Genomic DNA, 17557 nt, shown 5'->3' with positions numbered 1-17557 from the left:
GCAGCCTGGGCTCCTGCTTACGGGTGTGTGTATTGCTTAGTTTTGGCCCAAGCACGTGGCATCCCCTGCCAGGAATGAGCAACACTCTCCTAAAGGAATCCCAGATGCAGCTGGCAGAGGTCTTCACTCCAGTGTCCACTTAGACAATATGGATGAGCATGGCACCAAATTCAGCTTTCTCCATCTGGTGCTGGGGCCAGTGCAATGCCACATATGTGACCACCTGACTCACACCTTCCCTTAGCCTGTCAGGCTGCTGGGCTATCACACAGCACTGTATTCCAGGCACTGAAACACATAAAATGCCTTGGAGGTCATGTAGGACAACTGATATAGGGCAATATGAGACATTCAGAGCTTTTGGGCCAAGGCTCTCCCTTGGTGCCAGCTATAAAGCCCACACAGAAATAGCTGTGCAGAGGAGCCCAGACAGTCCCAGCTGCACTCTGCAGAGGCTGGGTTCATTTCCAGCAGAGCTTCTGAAACATATCTGAACTCCCAGGGCAAATGGGGGGGAAACCAGGAGTGTGATAACTGCTGTGCCCCCCTTTCCTGCTGTGAGGAGAAAGCCTTTTTTCCTTTCTCCAGGCTGTGACTGTGTGTGTGGGTGCCTCACTGCTTTCAACACCTCAGGGCAGCTCCTCAGTAGTGCAAAGGCAATTAGGTGCCTAAGGGCAGAGATTCTCAGCCCTTTAGCTCTTTATCCAGGTCACTTGAGATCACAAAAGACCCAAAACCAGGTGAAGCATGAAAAGAGGTGACAGGAGGTGATCTGGTGTCCTTGGACAAGTGGGGCAGATAGTGCTATGAAAGTTTTGAAATACTTTATTATGGGTTGCAGGAGAGGCTGTCAGCTGGATAATTACTACAAACGGGGAAGTTTTTTTGCAATTGCCAGGACTAAACTTCCAGCACTTGTAGGGACAGCACTTTTTTTTTTCCTTTTTTTCAGTCAAAACACGGGCCTTATTTTCTTTCATGTTATTGACAAGCTGAATTGTCCTGGCTGGCAAAACCTGTGATGATATCCTAAGGGAAAGCGGACTAGTACCAGCCATTAGGGATGCAGAGTAACAAATTCTTTTAGCAGAGTAATTACAATACTTATTCAAGCATCCAAGCAGAGATTTCCTGCTAATTACCACGAGGTCTGAAGCTCCTGCGGGGAGGGATGGCTTGTCTGAGGGCTTGGGTCAGTCTGCAGGTCTCTCAGTTACTCCACACAAGTTTCAGGCCAAGGTCTGAGTTTAAGACTTGCCAGTGTTGCTCTGCTCACAGTGAAGGCAAACCAGGATTGCTCATCTTGAGGGCTTCAGCAGCTGCAAATAGTGAGTACATGTAATTTGGGCCTATGTTGACAAGGGAGGGAGTATGCACTCTTGTATGTAGATGTATTGGTATCAAGGGGTAAGTAATCGTGCCTGGAAGAAGCTACATTAAAGGTTTAAAGCAGTTCTGTGTCATTGTACTAAAAATTCCTATAGTTATGTGTGTTTCTACTTCATATCTCACTTTTCTCTGTGCTGAGATTGATCATTTGAGTCACGGTCAAAGTATTCTCGTGGGCACTTGGAGAGCTGCAGTAGTGCTACAAAAAAGAAGGCTCCTGAGGGAAATGCAGCAACACTTGCCTGCTTTAGCTCGGGTCCTTTGCAGTTGTTGACTAAACAGACTCTGTGGGACGGTGTGGCTGCAAGGCTGGCGTTTCCTCTGCTCGTGCTGTGCTGCCATCTGATGGGCACCGGGAAGGGACCGCGAGCCCCACAAAGCCCTGGAATGTAGTACAGTTCTTCCCGCGTTATGTGCCCGCTGGGAGCTGTACCTGCTTTTAGATTAACAACGAACTCTAAATAATCTTGGGGAAGCAAAAACCAAGAGTCCATCTGTTATTGGTAGTATGACAACAGTAAAGCTAGATAAAAACCCAAGCATTTACTGGTTTCCCCCTCCCTAAGTGCCCTCTCATATACCTGAGAAATTTCACTTGATAAACCCTTTTTGTCCTGATTTTATACGTAGTCTTCCTGGAAGACTTCTGTCCACAAGAAATGCCTGCTTAAAACCACCCATATCACACAGTGGGAGCAGCTGCCATGTGGATTGAAAGTACCTTCCCCAAACTGACTATCTGGCCATAGCTTCCCCAGGGGGAAAATACATCTAGGAGCAATATACGGGTAGCAGCCCTCTTCACACCCTCTTCACACCCAATCCAGACTCAGTCTTAGTCTGCCATTCAAACAGTCTGACTGTCCCAAACTTCCTTAGAAGAGTTGTGTTTAGCAGTACAAACTGTGACCATCTTGTGTGTCTGTCACAGCTGCGGGTGAACCAGGATGAGCCCATGGAAGATTATCCCCTGAAGGTGGAGGGGGGCAGAGAGGACGACTCCCGACGCTTCGGGATGGGCCAGACCACCAAAGACCAAATGAGGACCAACGTCATCAACGAGATCATAAGCACAGAGAGAGACTACATCAAGCACCTGAAGGACATTTGTGAGGTAACAGAATAAAGGGGGAAGTGAATGTAAGAACTTGTCTGAAGGATAATGGAGTATGTCCCACTCTTGCCCAGAAAGGGACCCTGAGCAGGTAATTTTCCTGAAAATGAGACTGTATTTCCTTCAGAGCCTGCTCTGCTGGCTGGCATTACACGCTCAGAAAACAGAAGACAATTCATTACAGCAATATCCCAAATGCAGAGGCATTTGGAGCACTCACTTGTGCTCTGATTAAATGGCATTAATTGAATTTCCCAAGCCAGAGAAAAGTAAATGTCTAAGCATTGCTGTCCTCTCTAATATGTGTTCTAAGCTAATATAATCAGCAACTCCAGCCCTCAGGCAAGTCGTGCTCAGATCAAAACAACTGGGGGATGCTCAGCCAAACGGGTCCTTCGCTTGCAAATATGCTGAGTATTGGGACACCTCTCCTAAAAGAGATGCACTGGTCCTAGGCAAGGTAACTGGGGAGAGTTCTGCAGGAACACAGTTCTTTACTGAAATGGTACAAAAGTGCAGTGGCTCCCAGGAGAGTAGCTGGGGCAAAGCAGCACCCACATACAAACAAGCCTCTGCAGTGTCCCCATGTCCTACGTGCACTCCTCCTCCCTGAGTCAGCCAGGCATCTTCCCATACAAACATCCAGACCAGATCCACAGCTGGATTTAATTGGCCTGAATCTATCAGTGGGTCAGTGCTGGGCTCAGAACATCCCATAGCCTGAAGCCACATAAAGGTCTTTTTAACAGGAGGGAAAGCAGCTCTGTGACTCCTTCAAGTGTGGGTGACAGGATCCCTTCAGGGCAGTGATGTGTCTGTGGCTTGGCTTCTATTTCTACCATGTTTGGGGTGACATTAGAGGAAATAACAGCCTGTGCAGGAAGGAGGTGCAGGAACCTGCTGTACACCTGACTGCAGTCCCCGGGGTTTTCTGTTGGCCAGAGGCCAGAGAGCACATGCCCAGGAAGGTTTACAGTTTGGTTTCCTCCCAGGGCTACATTAAGCAGTGCCGCAAGAGAGCTGACATGTTTACAGAGGAACAGCTGAAGACAATCTTTGGGAATATTGAGGACATCTACAGGTGCCAGAAGAAATTCGTTAAAGCACTAGAGAAGAAATTTAACAAAGACCACCCACATTTGAGTGAGGTTGGCTCATGCTTCTTGGAATATGTAAGTAAATTTTACTTCATGGGAAAGGGGTAGCTGAGCATGGATTAGGCCAGAGAATTTAGAAATTGATCGGACAGAACCAAAGCTTTCTTTAAAAAGACCCGCCCAACCAAACTAAATGCCACACCCCCCCTCCACCCTGTTCAGCCACTCCCCCTGCTCGCAACTAAACATCCTGTAACTCTTGTGGCTGTGGCAAGAGTGTTTTCAAAGTGCACCATCTTCTGAACACTACACTCCCTGCCAGACCAAAATTTTGAGCTGGACTTGAGTTTACAGGATGGTATTTCCAGGCCAGTGCTGGATCGGCAGCAGCTGATCCACTCATTCAGAGCATTCAGCTGGGCACAGTCCAGGATACATGGGAATGTCCTGGTCTCTCAGAGAAGCTGCATGTGCTGTAACCTGTAACACACCTGCCCATCCCCAGCTCCAGGTCTCTGGGTTTCAGAGTCTGGAGAGGCTGCAAATCCCCAAACGGAGACACAGGAGTAGGACCTACCCAGGGAACACACATGGGAGTCTGAGCCAGGCCATCCCCCTGAGGAACATGGCCAGTGAATCCCTCCGTTTCCCTTGCAGCAAACAGAGTTTCAGATCTACTCCGAGTACTGCAACAACCACCCCAACGCCTGCATGGAGCTGTCCCGCCTCACCAAGGTCAACAAGTACGTTTACTTCTTCGAGGCCTGCCGGCTGCTGCAGAAGATGATCGACATCTCCCTGGACGGGTTCCTGCTGACCCCCGTGCAGAAGATCTGCAAGTACCCCCTGCAGCTGGCTGAGCTGCTCAAGTACACCAACCCCCAGCACAGGTGGGTCAGCCAGGGGCAGGGAAGGAGCCCGGCTGGGCTCATGGAGATGGATTTGTGCAGAGCCCTGTATGGAGGGCAGTTACCAACAGCAGCCAACACCACAGTTCTTGGGGGTTACCTTGTGGAAAACAGGAAAAGAAGTATTTTTTTGTCAAATATGTATTTTTCCATTACAGTAGCACTGGGCTTTCCTGTCTATTACAGATCTGGAGTTACAAGGTCCACCTTATAATGGCACTTTTCTATTTTATTTGGCTCACTTGGCTGTGATACCAGCACATAGATACTCTGGAGTTACATGTTTCTGGTGGTGGTGGTGGTGAAAACTTTGTCTCCAAAAGCATTGGTTGAATATACCCCAAAATGTCCACATAGCTACATCTCACCAGTGGGAAGTCGTGGCCTGCAGCAGTCAGGCCACACACACTCAGTGCCCTGTCAGCACCAGCTCCAAAGCTTCCAAATCCATTGCTCAGTTTCAGGGTGAAGGCCCTGCCTTTCGATCAAATAATTGTCACTTAATCAGGCATCTGAAATAATCAGCTACAGAAATAAAACATGGAAAATCTGTATTAAAGTGTTGATATTGGTCCATTGTGGCTTGGCTTAATTTCACCTTCCTAATTGCAGCCCTGGCATTTCCCAGAATGATTTTAAGCATGTCTTGTTAAATCTCTAAGCATGTTTTCTGAAGCTGACCTCGGAGCAGAAAACTCCTTAATGCAGTGCACAGATGTTTTGAAAGTTGCCTTAGAGCCAAGTTGTGCAGCTCAGCTCCTTTCCCTTCTGAACTCAGCAGAAGTAGCTGGTGGCAGCAGATGGTGTGGGGGAGGGAAGATCAGCTTCTGTCCTACCCTTCCAGATAAGCCATCGGCTTCTATTTGAAATGAAGCCAGTTAATGCTGAACTGCCTCACCTCTGCATGACAGATCAGCCTCTGGGTGGAAACAGTGGCATAATGAATATGTTGTATTATGTTGCAGAAAGAAAATGAGACTTGGAAAGCCCTGGAGATTCTTCCAACAACTCATATTTACACCTCTGTGGCTAAACTTGATTACTTAACCCCTTCCCTTTCCCAAACCTGGCCTGTTTTTGTTAGAAGCCCATAATCTGTGCCTCGAAACCAGCACGGTCTGACAAGCTGTGCCTCCAACTTCCAGCACAGCACAGCTGGGACAGACTGCAAGTGGAACTGCTTCAGTCCCCAGCTCCAGGCCGTGCAAGGCTGCCCTCCTTTGCAGGGCAGGTACAACACACATGTGCCATTTTGCCATGTCTGACACTCTGCCCATCCCCAGGGATTTTAAAGATGTCGAGGCTGCCTTAAACGCCATGAAGAACGTCGCCCGGCTCATCAACGAGAGGAAGCGGCGGCTGGAGAACATCGACAAAATTGCTCAGTGGCAGAGTTCCATAGAGGACTGGGAGGTGAGAGGCTTCCCTTCCCTGGGAATCAGCTGTTCCATGTTGATCCTCTTCTGCCCTTCCAACAGCTTCTGCTTACAGTGAGATCTCACTATCCAGCCCTTCCTCAGTTCTCTAACCTTCCTCGTGGCTTTTTTATTAAAACAGATGTGATCTTTTAGTATAACTGAACATGTCTAGCACATAACCCACCTAGACCAGCTGCCTTGGCATGTTCCCTGGGATTTTTGCTTTTTCCTTGCAGAATGAAATTAGCATGTAGGTTAGTGAAATTCTATTATTTTTCTCTTGCCCCCCATTTTATCTTGAGTGGTTTCAAACTCTCAAGATGAGAATTGTCGCTTAATGCTTCATAAACCAGGTTATTGTTGCAGAAACGTAAGCTCTGATGTAGTGACAGAGGAAGCCAAGGTTCCTGTAGACTCATTTTAAAAATTGCTAAACAAAAGAAACAAAATACTAATTTTCTAAATCCTAGACTCAATAAAACCACACTGCCTCCCTGCCCAAGGATACCAGGCTAAATTCTCAGCTCTCTGCTTATGTGCTTCCTTTCTGTGTGGGATGAGGCAGCTTCCCTAAGCAGACTCCCTGGAAAAGGAGATTTTTTTCATTTAACACGCTATTGTTCTTCTCAGATTCAGTTCTCATTCCCTGGGTGCCAAGGGCACAGTGTCTCCATGACGTGACGAGAACTGTCCTTCAGCACAGAGGCTGCCTCTCATTCCCAGAAGACTTTTATCAGCAGGAATTCAGGCCCCTCACACAAGCTGAGGTTCTCCTGTGAGACTGCGGGCTTATTTCTTGCTCCCCATTTTCAGATGGCTGAGACCAACCTGTTCTCTGTGCTGTTCCCAGGGTGAAGATGTCCTGGTCAGAAGCTCAGAACTCATCTATTCCGGGGAATTAGCCAAAATCTCCCACCCTCAAGCCAAGAGCCAGCAGAGGATGTTCTTCCTCTTCGATCACCAGCTTGTCTGCTGCAAGAAGGTAACCCCCAGCCAGGCACCAGTGCTGGCTACCACAGTGCTGAGGAATTTAAGTGAGCTCCCTCTCCACTCCTCTATGTCCTTAATACTTACTGACATCGTGTGCTCCTGGCACTGAGACCTCTCTGTGCATTCACTGCAGTCTTTTCTCTGATGTCCTGGGGTGTTCTGTGCCCCTGAGCACAGCAAACAGCTACCAGCCTAATTCTCATGCTGAAAGAGGAAAGCACTGCACTGCTTCTAGGGTTGGTAGAGGGGATATTTCATACAACTCAAGTATAAGCATTCTCACATATTTTCTTTGAAATACTTTATTTTTCAACTGTGCTGTCACCTGAGATAAGTGTCAGAGTCAGAGGGCACCTGCAGCTTCGATGAAGAGCTGTGGGCCTTGGCAGTCAGTAAGACCATATTAAGTCACATGTAAGTCTGTAAGTACAGCCCGTGTTTTTTATCATAACCTAAGTAATGAAATCTTCCTTCTTGGAGCCAATGAAAGGTATCTTCCTCTGGAATTTCAAAACTGAATGTGCCAATTATTTTTTGCACATTCCACATCTTGCAGGTAGCTCTGAGTAACTTGGGCGTGAAAATTGCTATTCTCAAAGTTACTTTTCATTGTCAACACAAGAAACAAGAACTAATTAGGATTTTTTCTTTTTTTTTTTCTTTCCAACTGGGACCAAGCTTGCTTCTCATTCAGATCTTCAGGCCAGCTGATAACCCCCCAACAGCAGATGCCACTTGTCCTGACCCCAGGGCCCCTCACTGCCAACAGTGACCACAGCAGCTCAGCAATTCCACAGATTCAAATCCAGTATTCGGGGTTTTTTACAGAACTGTAATGACTACTGGGAAGATTAAATACATCACACCAGAGCAAATGAATGTTTAGGACAGGAAACAGCACATCTGTTGTGGTCTCTCTTACAGGACCTTCTGCGCCGGGACATTTTGTATTATAAGAGTCGGATCAACATGGATGACATGGAAATACTGGATGTAGAAGATGGGAAGGACAAGGACTTCAATATCAGTGTGAAAAATGCATTTAAGCTGCACTGCCGAGACACTGAGGAAGTCCACTTATTCTGTGCAAAAAAGCCTGAGCAGAAACAGCGCTGGCTGAAGGCGTTTGAGAACGAAAGGAGGCAGGTGCAGCTCGACCAGGAGACAGGTATAGAAAGAGCAATGCTGGGAGACAGTGGGGGTTTTTCGTTTGGTTTTGTTTTTCCTCTTTTTTTACCCACTAGCCAGTGCCTGGGAGGGAAAGGGTGGGGAAGCCAGTCCATGCTCCAGTCCAGCCCTGAGCTGCTGAATTGCACATTCTGAATGAATCTGTGCAGTTAAAAAACCACCATGAGCCGACACTGCAGCGTGTCCCCAGGGAGGCTGATGTGTCTTTAATGAGTTCAGGCAGGGCTGAGAAAATAGTCAATACATTACATACAGCTTCCAGTATTCTGCAGTAGAGTGTGAGTGCCCAGCTTGGAGGTATCTGTACAGAACAGGTTCAGTCAAGGGCTCTCACTGTGCAAGAGGGTTTGCACTGTTTTGTCTAAATCCTGCTTAATTCAGACCAGAGTGATCTAGAAAGATTTCAGCCAAACTGGTTTGGGCTGGCTTCTTCACCCAGCAAAGTGTGAGGCAAAGGGCAGGCAGCAAACCTAGCATGAGAGGTGGGGAAAGCTGTGCAGTGCAGGCTGGGGGGAGAGGGCTGTGCCCCTGCCAGCCTTGGCAATAACTGTGCCCTCTCACCTCAGGCATTTGCCTCCCCCCAGTATTTCCTCTGAGACACCAAACGATGACCTGCTGCTGACAAACTGTTTTATCTTCCAGGTTTTTCAATCACCGAGGTGCAGAAGAAGCAGGCCATGCTGAATGCCAGCAAGCAGCACCACGCTGGGAAACCCAAGGGTGAGTCACATCTGAGCACAGGAACGCTGTGACAGCGGGGGGTAGCTCGGTGTTTACTACATGGGAAGAATTCCAATGAAGTGGCATTAACAAGCTCTGGAGAAGGCCAGATGGTGAGCTCTGATGTGACAATCTGCACTACAGTTCCTGGTAGCTTCAGATGGCTGGAGTCAGGAAACTGTTCCTAACTCCAGAGCTGCTTTGCACATAATCACTGAGCGCTGTGCCAGAAACCATCAGCCCTGATCAGTGCACAGCCTGGCCCGGGGGCACAGGCTCTCCCAGCAGTGTGGCCAAAGGCAAGCTTTGTAGCAGTCCTCACGACACACAGAGGGTCATAAAGGTGACTGCAGCAGGGACTGTTCCTGCCTGGGGAAGATGCTCTGAAACTGCAGTTTGGGCAGAGTGCCAGGGGTAGGTACCATGCTCAAACAGAGCTGATCATTCAACCTGTCAGACACAAGGATAATTTAGCAGCAGCCAGGGGAGTGTGAACTCAAGCAACAAACTGGAAGGTTCCTGTGCCCACAGCACTGTTGGCTGAAAAGAGCCCTGTGATGCCACCTTCCCCTTCTCTTTGTTCAGAGGAAGAGGTGTCCCTTGCTTTCCCCTGGACCCACAGAGGAAGCCACTTCCTCTTGGTGGTACCAGCCAGCACTTAAATCCCAGCCACGTCTCCAGTAAGAAAGCTTGGCTAAATGTCAAAACAGGTCAGAAGTAAGGTTTGGCTGCAAACAGAGGGAAGTTTGGAAGGAGATCAAACCTCTCTAACAGAGCAAAGCCCTTGGGACAAAGCATTAGACGTGGCCACAAGCTAGCCCTGTCCTCTGGGCAGGCACTGACCATTCCTACTTAGAAATCCATCCCAGGATGTTGGAACAGGCAACAGCAGCATTTGCGCAGCAGTTGCTTCTCCCAGCACAGGCAAAGGCACCAGTTAAGTTGGTGATGAGCTGCAGCTCTTCAGCCCTGTTGTTGTGTTGGCACAACACCTGGCAGTTATGTGGCACATTTCTGGAACTTCCACAGCATCAGCTCTAATCCTAACAAGCAGTGCTGAAAGTAAGGGTAAACTAAGGGAAGAGTAACACTAAGACAAACCCAGTTCATGGCCCTGCAGCTTTAACGGGGACTGAAGGGGGAGGAGGGAAGGGAGCTGTGCTCAACTAACATGCTTCCCCTCTCCTCCTCATCCCAGCTGTCACCAGGCCCTACTATGACTTCCTGATGCGGCAGAAGCATCCCACCCTGCCCACCACGCTCCCTCAGCAGCAGGTCTTCATGCTGGCAGAGCCCAAGCGCAAGCCCTCGAACTTCTGGCAGAACATCAGCAGGCTGACGCCCTTCCGGAAATAGGGGCAGCCCCACGTTTGTGCCTGAACCTCTTCTGAGAAAGCACTTTACCCGTCAGTCCTGGGAGGTGGAGCCCAGGTTCTTCCAATCCTTTGTTTACGGAGGATGGCACATGTGCTCCTGCCTTCCCTATTTATTTTGCAGCCCGACTGACCACCCTGGTTCCGAGGTGAGACACTGCGTGTGCATTTGTGCCGTGGAGCCAGCCTTGCACAGCGCCCACGAGGCAGAGCTCCAGGAGGAGCTCACAGGAGGGAGCCTGACACGCTTCAGCTGAAGAGATTTTGCTTGTCAGCTGTAGTTGGACTCACTCCTTCCCACTGTGCCCACCACTGCTGTCTGGCAGCTGTCAGAGGGGGTGGCAGCTGACAGACCCACTGCCGTGCTCAGAACGACAGCTCAGAGTCACTGACGTGACACACTGGCCGTGGAGGGACAAACCCTTCTGCTCTGCCCCCTGCCCCACGTTTCTCAGAGACATGATCCTCCTACACAGGCCCAACTAACTCAGCCTCTGCAGGCCCTCAGACAGACACAGTGAGTACAGCACTGTGACCTCTTCTTTCCTCTAGTCCAACACCACTGGTGAACGGTATCGTACATTAAACTGTGCCAACCTGCAGCATGAGTCAAGTTCAAGAATCTCTCTAGTGGGTTTGAGTTACATAAGTTAGAGAAAAATGTGCCTAATTAATACCGTACTCAATTCCTTAGATTCTTGTCTCTCCATCATTCTGCCATATTTCCTGGCCAATGAAAATGCTCATTGTTTGTAATGTGTTTATTTATGGTAAAAATCAGAACTGTGTATTTTGTAAGTCTGTAATTGTTCTTGTCAGATGTTGTTAACTTGATGCCTGTTTTGTCTGTTTAATTTTTCTTTTTTTTTTAAAAAAAAGGTCAATATTTGCAAACCCGGCTCCCAGAAGTCAGAGTCTGCTGTTCAACTCTGAAACACAATTGTTATGCAAACTCCCACAGACCTTCTCAAATTCAAGGCGTGTTACTGACACTTTTAAAAAATGGAAAACCACTTTAAAAAGGCCTAAATTTGGCATAAGGAGCCTCATTTAAGTACCCAAGTTTCAAACCGTGGCCAAAAAGAATTAATTTGAACCTTGGTTAGCAAAAGGAAAGATTTGCCTTACCATAGCGAGAGTTAGAAGCCATACTGACTGAATTCCCTAGCTTAGGAGACATCCCGTGACAGTGGAAGGAAGACTCCTGCTCGACGCTGTGTGAGTGAGCACTAACTGTCTGCAGAGCTCAGAAATCCAGTGTTTGTTGATGCTGTAGCTGACCAAAGTCTGGTCATCCAGGGATATCTGAATTCAGTAGCATGTACAAAGTCCTTCTTGCACTATATCTTCCCCCCAGACCAGGGGCAACATTTAATTTCATAAAGAAACTTGTAAAAGTGACTCTCAGCCTGTGTTTGTCTCCAGCATGTCTGTGTGAACTTGTTTCTCTGCAAAGTCACTGCAGAGATTCTGCTTTTGCAGCTCCAGCAGTGACCACACCACTCCACCCTCAGAGCAGCCACCCTGCACAGGGACCAGACCAGAGCGGGCACTGGGGACACTCTGCACTGGAGAGGACGAGTCAATACTGGGGGAGGGGCAGGGAAAAAAACAAACCCAGACAGAAAAAAAACCACTTCAAGAGCCACTGAGATCAGGCAGCTACATCACTGTTGGCATACTGACCTTTGCAATACAGACACACTGAGACACCGGCACACAGAGACACCCAGCAAGAGACACACAGACCCCAGCAGGCACACACCGAGACAGACATGGGCAAGGTGGAGAGAGAGATGGCAACCAAGAGAGACCCTGACACACAGACATGCAGACACACACACACAGGTACATCAGCTACAGCCAGCACCCCTCAGGAACAGAAGGCAACTGTCACGTTTGTGTTTACCCTAAGTGTCTGCACCCTCCTTTCCTTATCCATGGCGTGTTTGTTTTGATTGGCCAGGAAGCAAATCTGTTGGCACTGAAATGATCAATTTTCTGAGCTTATCATCAGCTTTGCAGTAAGTTGGGGAGAGGACAGTTCCCCCCACAACACATGCACACACCCTCTAAGCATGATCAGCTGTGAAGATGCAACAGGTTTCTCATGATCTTGTCCAGCTGAGTGTGCTCAAGGGTGGGGATTCCCCCAAGAACCTCCTTGCCTCCCTGAACAAAACATCACTGTCCCCACCATGAAAGAAGTGCTGACATCTATTCAAAGTGCCCCTTGCTGCAACATCTGTTTTTTAGCCACTATGTTGCTTAATACACTCAGCTTTACATCTACATTGAAGTCACTCCACTAGAACTCCTCACCTCTTCTCCTGAGGGAAATGGGGTGACAGTGGCACAGGACCCTGGAGTGCAGCAGCTGTGAAGCGCAACAATGCCCCTGCCCTCCCTTGCTGAAAACACAAGAACTGGCTACTATTCGTTATCTGGGTAGCAATATTCTGAACAGTAGATATGCACCAAGTGGTTTAAATTCTCACATCACTTACCAGCTCTTCTAGAACTGATTTCACATCTGACCACTGCGCACAAATGATTCATAGCAACACTTTTTACAGAAACGGTTTTTTTACTACCAAACCAGACTCCTCTAGTCAGACAACATCGCTGACCAGTTAATTATTTTTGATAGAGAGAAATACATTCTCCGCTTGACTATCAGTACTCTTCCTAAAAAGCGTCCTCAGCTGGGATTCTAGTCTTGCACGCCAAGTTTGGAGCTGGGATCCGATCCCCTATGCAAGACTGAGATCGGGACAGAAGCTGATCGTGCTGGAAGAGGTGACACTGCTGAACAGGTAAGGCTCAAACCCACTGTGCTCAACACACCCACCCACAGCCTGCTCTGAAGAGGATTTTATCACGAAACACCACCCTTTGTTTTCTACCCAGCACTGCTTCCTGATTCTCTCACCACAACCCACAGTGTTTCCTGAACAAACTGTGTAGCAGATCACATGCAAACTCATTGGTTTTAAGTGATTAGACACTCAAAAAAGTCATTGCCCAAGTTCCTCATTAAATGGCAAAGCGTACTTGTGTGTGAGATGGTGGTAACACATTAACCAACCCTGAATTTCCTTCCTCTTCGCCCTGGCATCTGGATTTCAAATGGAGTTCCACTGTTCTGGCAGTGAACAGTACCAGGGAGAACACGTGTGTAGGCCAGGAGGTGTGTGTGTACACAGTGTGCAGCTTCACAAGGGCATCAGCTAAACTCGTGCTAACGGGGGTTTTGGCATATGAGCAACACAAGTACAGCCTCTGACAAGCTCTCTGATCTAAATGGACAGCACAGTCTTGCCAGATCCACAAGAAGTGCCCATTTGAAACATGAAGCAGAGCTGTGAGATGTCAGAGGAGCTCTGGAGATGAACCACCTACATGGGCCAGAAATGCAGATTTTCATACAGAACAAACGGAAGCTCCTGACATGAGGCTGAACAGCATCAATCCTTCTGGATTTCAGGGTAGAACCATCCTAACTGCTCAGAAAAACAGTCCTGCTCTGAGTTACATAAAGTGGACAGGAAGATTTGATTCGGGGTGGTTTGGGTTTTTAGAGGTGTTGGCTCTATCTGTTCCCCTCCTTCTGTAGCTATCCATTTAGGAAGCTTCTTGTGAAAACAGCCATGTTTCTTAAGGAGCTAAATCTGCCCACTTTTCACTTGGTCAAGTAAGACACAGACTTATGTAAAGCATGTGAACCAGTCAAAAGAATGATTTCCTGAAACTACCAGTAATGTGAAGAGAACTGGTGGCTGCTAAATAATGAAGTTTCTGCTGGGACCAAAAAAAAATGCCACAAACTCTCTGTTTTGAACTGTTAGTTTGGAATAACTGATTCAGACACGGTGGGTGTATACACTGTGCCAAGTTCTGAGAGCATCAAAACCAGAACAAACTGTCTTTGTACTAACTCACAATAACAACTAGATCAATTCCTATGCAGAGATAAGTTCCCCCAAAGCAGCCTTTAGTATCTTTTCTGTTTTGTCTGTAACCTGAAGAGCTGTGGGGTATTGGGTGGTGGGGAGTCCTGTTTGTGGCCAGCCACTGTGTGCACTGCAGGTGATTCCCACCATCCAGGACACTGCTCCACAAAGCCAGCATGGCAGTCTGTCATCCAAGAACCAGCACAACCACCTGCATCTGGGTGTCCCAACAGCTTCCCAAAAACATCAGGAAGCTAGGCCTCCCCCTCACCAACAGATGATGAGATAACAGAACCAAGGCACTTGCCGGTGACAGGCATTCCATGAGAATCTCAGCTTCAGACTGAAAATGCTACATTTCTTGGGGTGCCAGAATGACTGAAATTAGGGTTTTTTAAAGGAAAAGGCCTTTCATCTTTTGCAATATATGTCAGAATATCAGGCTGTGCTCCTACAGATTTACTGTAGTGGAAAGAGCAGCATTGAAGAAATCGGTGCCAAGACTGATATGTAAATATCAGTGTTCTGAACAAGTACTGCACCACTCACCACCCAGACTGCTGGAGAACTGTCAGCACCTGTGGGGGACAACACCCAGCCAAGTGCTAAATTCTTATTTTACTGGCTTTACTTCAGCTGTTTTAATGCTCCTGTCAGATTTCACCATGTACCTGCTAAGGAGGGTTATGGCACTGCAATGCCCTTCTGGACAGTGACTATGGTAGTACAGCAATTCCCAAAGCTTTAAGAAGGGAACTATTCACACCTCATTCAACTGCTGGAGCCTCAGCCTGTACCTGCTGCTACTCATGTTTTCGACCAAGTCTCAACTAGAATGTCCTGTCCCAACCTACCAGAGAAACTCCCTGTCACAGAGCTCCCAGCCTAAGCAAAGCTGTAGGATCAGGTCTTCAGGTAATTAATGGGTTAAAGAATAAGAGCTTTGATAATGGAGGGAAGTTCACTGAAAAAAATTTGAAGTGTTTTCAGCTGATTTTAACCCACTGAAGGCACAGTGGTATTCTTTCAGGTTGATAGTGCAAGAGAGGGAATCAATCTTCCAAGCAGCAGAGACAAATCAATTCAGATCGTTTCAGAGTGAAGCCAGTGCAAGGTGACAGCCAGCAGTGTGACAGGGCACAGGGCTCCTGCACTTCCCCGAGTGCCACACAGGGTGGGGGATCACATGCTCCAGAACAACCTGGATTCACTTGCCTTTACACTCACAGCCACAGCTCCAGGCTCAGAAGCCAAAGGGTGTTCCTTTCCAGCCACACAGCAATCCCAGCTTGCCCTGCCTTGGGATTAACACCTCGCACCACACTTCATTTCTCCCCGTGTCTCTCACACATTATCCTTAACAAGCTACATTACTAAAATCCCATGGCTTCGGCAGTGCTGGCAGTTTTAGGAAAAACGCAGGCTGCTTGTTCTTTTTGCTTAACACTCCTGTCATCTTCCTCCCCACAACTCCACTCTCCTCTCCGCACGTCCTGAGCTCCTCTTTTGCACAACTTCGCTACCAAAGCAGCTCCCTGTTTCACAGCCTGTGCAAATGCAATACCTGTGATATTTCCCCCAGACCTGTGTACCTTTGTGTGACTGCTTACATATACAGTTGTGAGATGGGAAATAAAAAAGCTACCAACTTTAGTCTTGTCTAATTCTGTAATCCTCCCACAAAACACTACTGAGTATACAGCATCAGCCTTTATATCTGCCATAATCACATGTAACAGCATTCTGCTTAGAAGTTCCTGCTATCTTTCCACACCTGCTTCTTCCCCTTTTCTCATAAGCAGCAGCCTGCCCACCCATTACCTGGGCTTTTTTTCTTTAACCTCCAGCAACCTGAAACAATATGCTTGCTATCTAAATCCCACCATGAAGAAAATCCTTACCCCAGCCACAGCCACATGAGCATTCGTGCACTGAAACAGAGTTGAGCGTTAGAGCTCAAGTGTGAAGTTCACATGATTACAATTCATACAGGCTGGCGAAAGCAAAACTGAGGGAAGGTGTGTTCCTCTCCCTCTGTCTGAAGCATCAATTTGTCCATGTACTTTACCCTTCTTGCCCAGGAGAGAAAAAGCTATTGTAAAACACTATAAAGTAGATTCATATAATCCAAAAATGAAGGTCCGGCTGCAGTAACTGAAGCTGACAGCTGAGCTGTTCAGTGCTAAATTTTCTCTGTCAAGGTTGCGTTGGAAATATCTTTTAGTCCAGCAGCAAGGACTACAGCTATGGGTTACTTGTACCCACAAGGCTCAACAGCCTTCCCTCTAGGTCTGCCATTCCCTCTGTGACACACAGCACAACTTCCCACAGCTACCAAAGACTTCTTGCTGCTGTAAATTTTTTAATGTTTATTTTAAAGTAGTCACATGGCCCCCATTCTATTCTGGATGATTAATATTCTGGATAGCTAATAGCCTGATGGATACCAAAATAAAATCAGGAGAGCATTTAGCCTCCCACACACGAGTCAGACCTTTAATCCATCTAATGCAGCAACACCTTCTATGACTGACATTTCCTACACAGAAAAATTCCCAGCTAAATAATAACCATTCGTGATTCCAGGGGAGCTCAGCAACAAAACTATTTCTGTTACCAAGCTTTTTTTACAATGAGTTTAGAATCTAAAGCAAGATGCTAGAAACAGCAAACTTTGGTTTTCCCCATTATTAGTTACGGGAAAACTTCAAACTCTAATCTTCCTATTTCTGACAATCACTTTTCTGGAAGAGGCTCTGGCTGGTTTTAAGTGTTCAAAGCTGCCCTTAAAATGAGAAAAGTTCTTATCAATACATCTAACTTTCGCAGTAAGTAACTAACTCTACTTGTCAGTGAGTGGGACAGTAATGTGCATTACACTGCCACTGCACAGTGAGCGTGGGAAGAGGGGGAAAAAATCAAACCATTACTGACCCACCATTTTGGTAGTTCCATGGATACATTTAAAACCACCACGAAAGAAACCCCACATACAGACTTCAGAACCACATTCTTATGAGAGCTGAACATGGCACAAAGTCATGCTTCACAGCAACAGACCCCACGAGAACAGCTAGACTGGAATCCCAGGAGTGATCAGCACCATTCTGAAGAACAGTATTTCCCTTTAGAGCATCCCAGATTCCAGCAACCCACTGGCTGAGGATTATGAATTTTTATCAGCTCCAGTGCTATGCAAAAAACACCCCCAAACCTGTCTCCCTGTAACATGAAAGCAATCCCAGGACAAGTGACCAGAACTTAGCTGAGATAAAGCACACTGAGGAAAGAAAACCAATCTGTCCCCGGGATCCCTAGTGCTCGGCTACAGTTGTAGAAGCTCAAGTACTCGACTGACTAAACCACCTGTGGCAATATCTCAACAACCACAGTGACACAGTCACGTT

The 17557-nt window shown here is 47.4% G+C and overlaps 1 protein-coding gene across 4 annotated transcripts in view; it reads left to right on the top strand.

Moving 5' to 3' along the window:
* Positions 1–15803, top strand: part of ARHGEF4 (Rho guanine nucleotide exchange factor 4) — a 206186-nt gene extending 190383 nt beyond the window's left edge. For all 4 annotated transcript variants that reach the window (XM_039380134.1, XM_027741212.2, XM_027741215.2 and 1 more), the window contains 8 exons: positions 2321–2503; positions 3496–3675; positions 4258–4490; positions 5792–5921; positions 6777–6908; positions 7841–8084; positions 8747–8824; positions 10023–15803. In XM_039380134.1, coding sequence (XP_039236068.1) covers positions 2321–2503; positions 3496–3675; positions 4258–4490; positions 5792–5921; positions 6777–6908; positions 7841–8084; positions 8747–8824; positions 10023–10180 — 1338 coding nt within the window. In that variant the 3' untranslated portion in view covers positions 10181–15803. The remainder of the gene's footprint in view (positions 1–2320; positions 2504–3495; positions 3676–4257; positions 4491–5791; positions 5922–6776; positions 6909–7840; positions 8085–8746; positions 8825–10022) is intronic.
* Positions 15804–17557: the final 1754 nt, after the last annotated feature.

Source organism: Pipra filicauda, unplaced genomic scaffold (genome assembly GCF_003945595.2).
Source record: "Pipra filicauda isolate LSUMZ 115617 unplaced genomic scaffold, ASM394559v2 scaffold186_size1760508_pilon, whole genome shotgun sequence".
Lineage (NCBI taxonomy): Eukaryota > Metazoa > Chordata > Aves > Passeriformes > Pipridae > Pipra > Pipra filicauda.
This window is presented reverse-complemented; position numbering and strand designations above follow the sequence as displayed.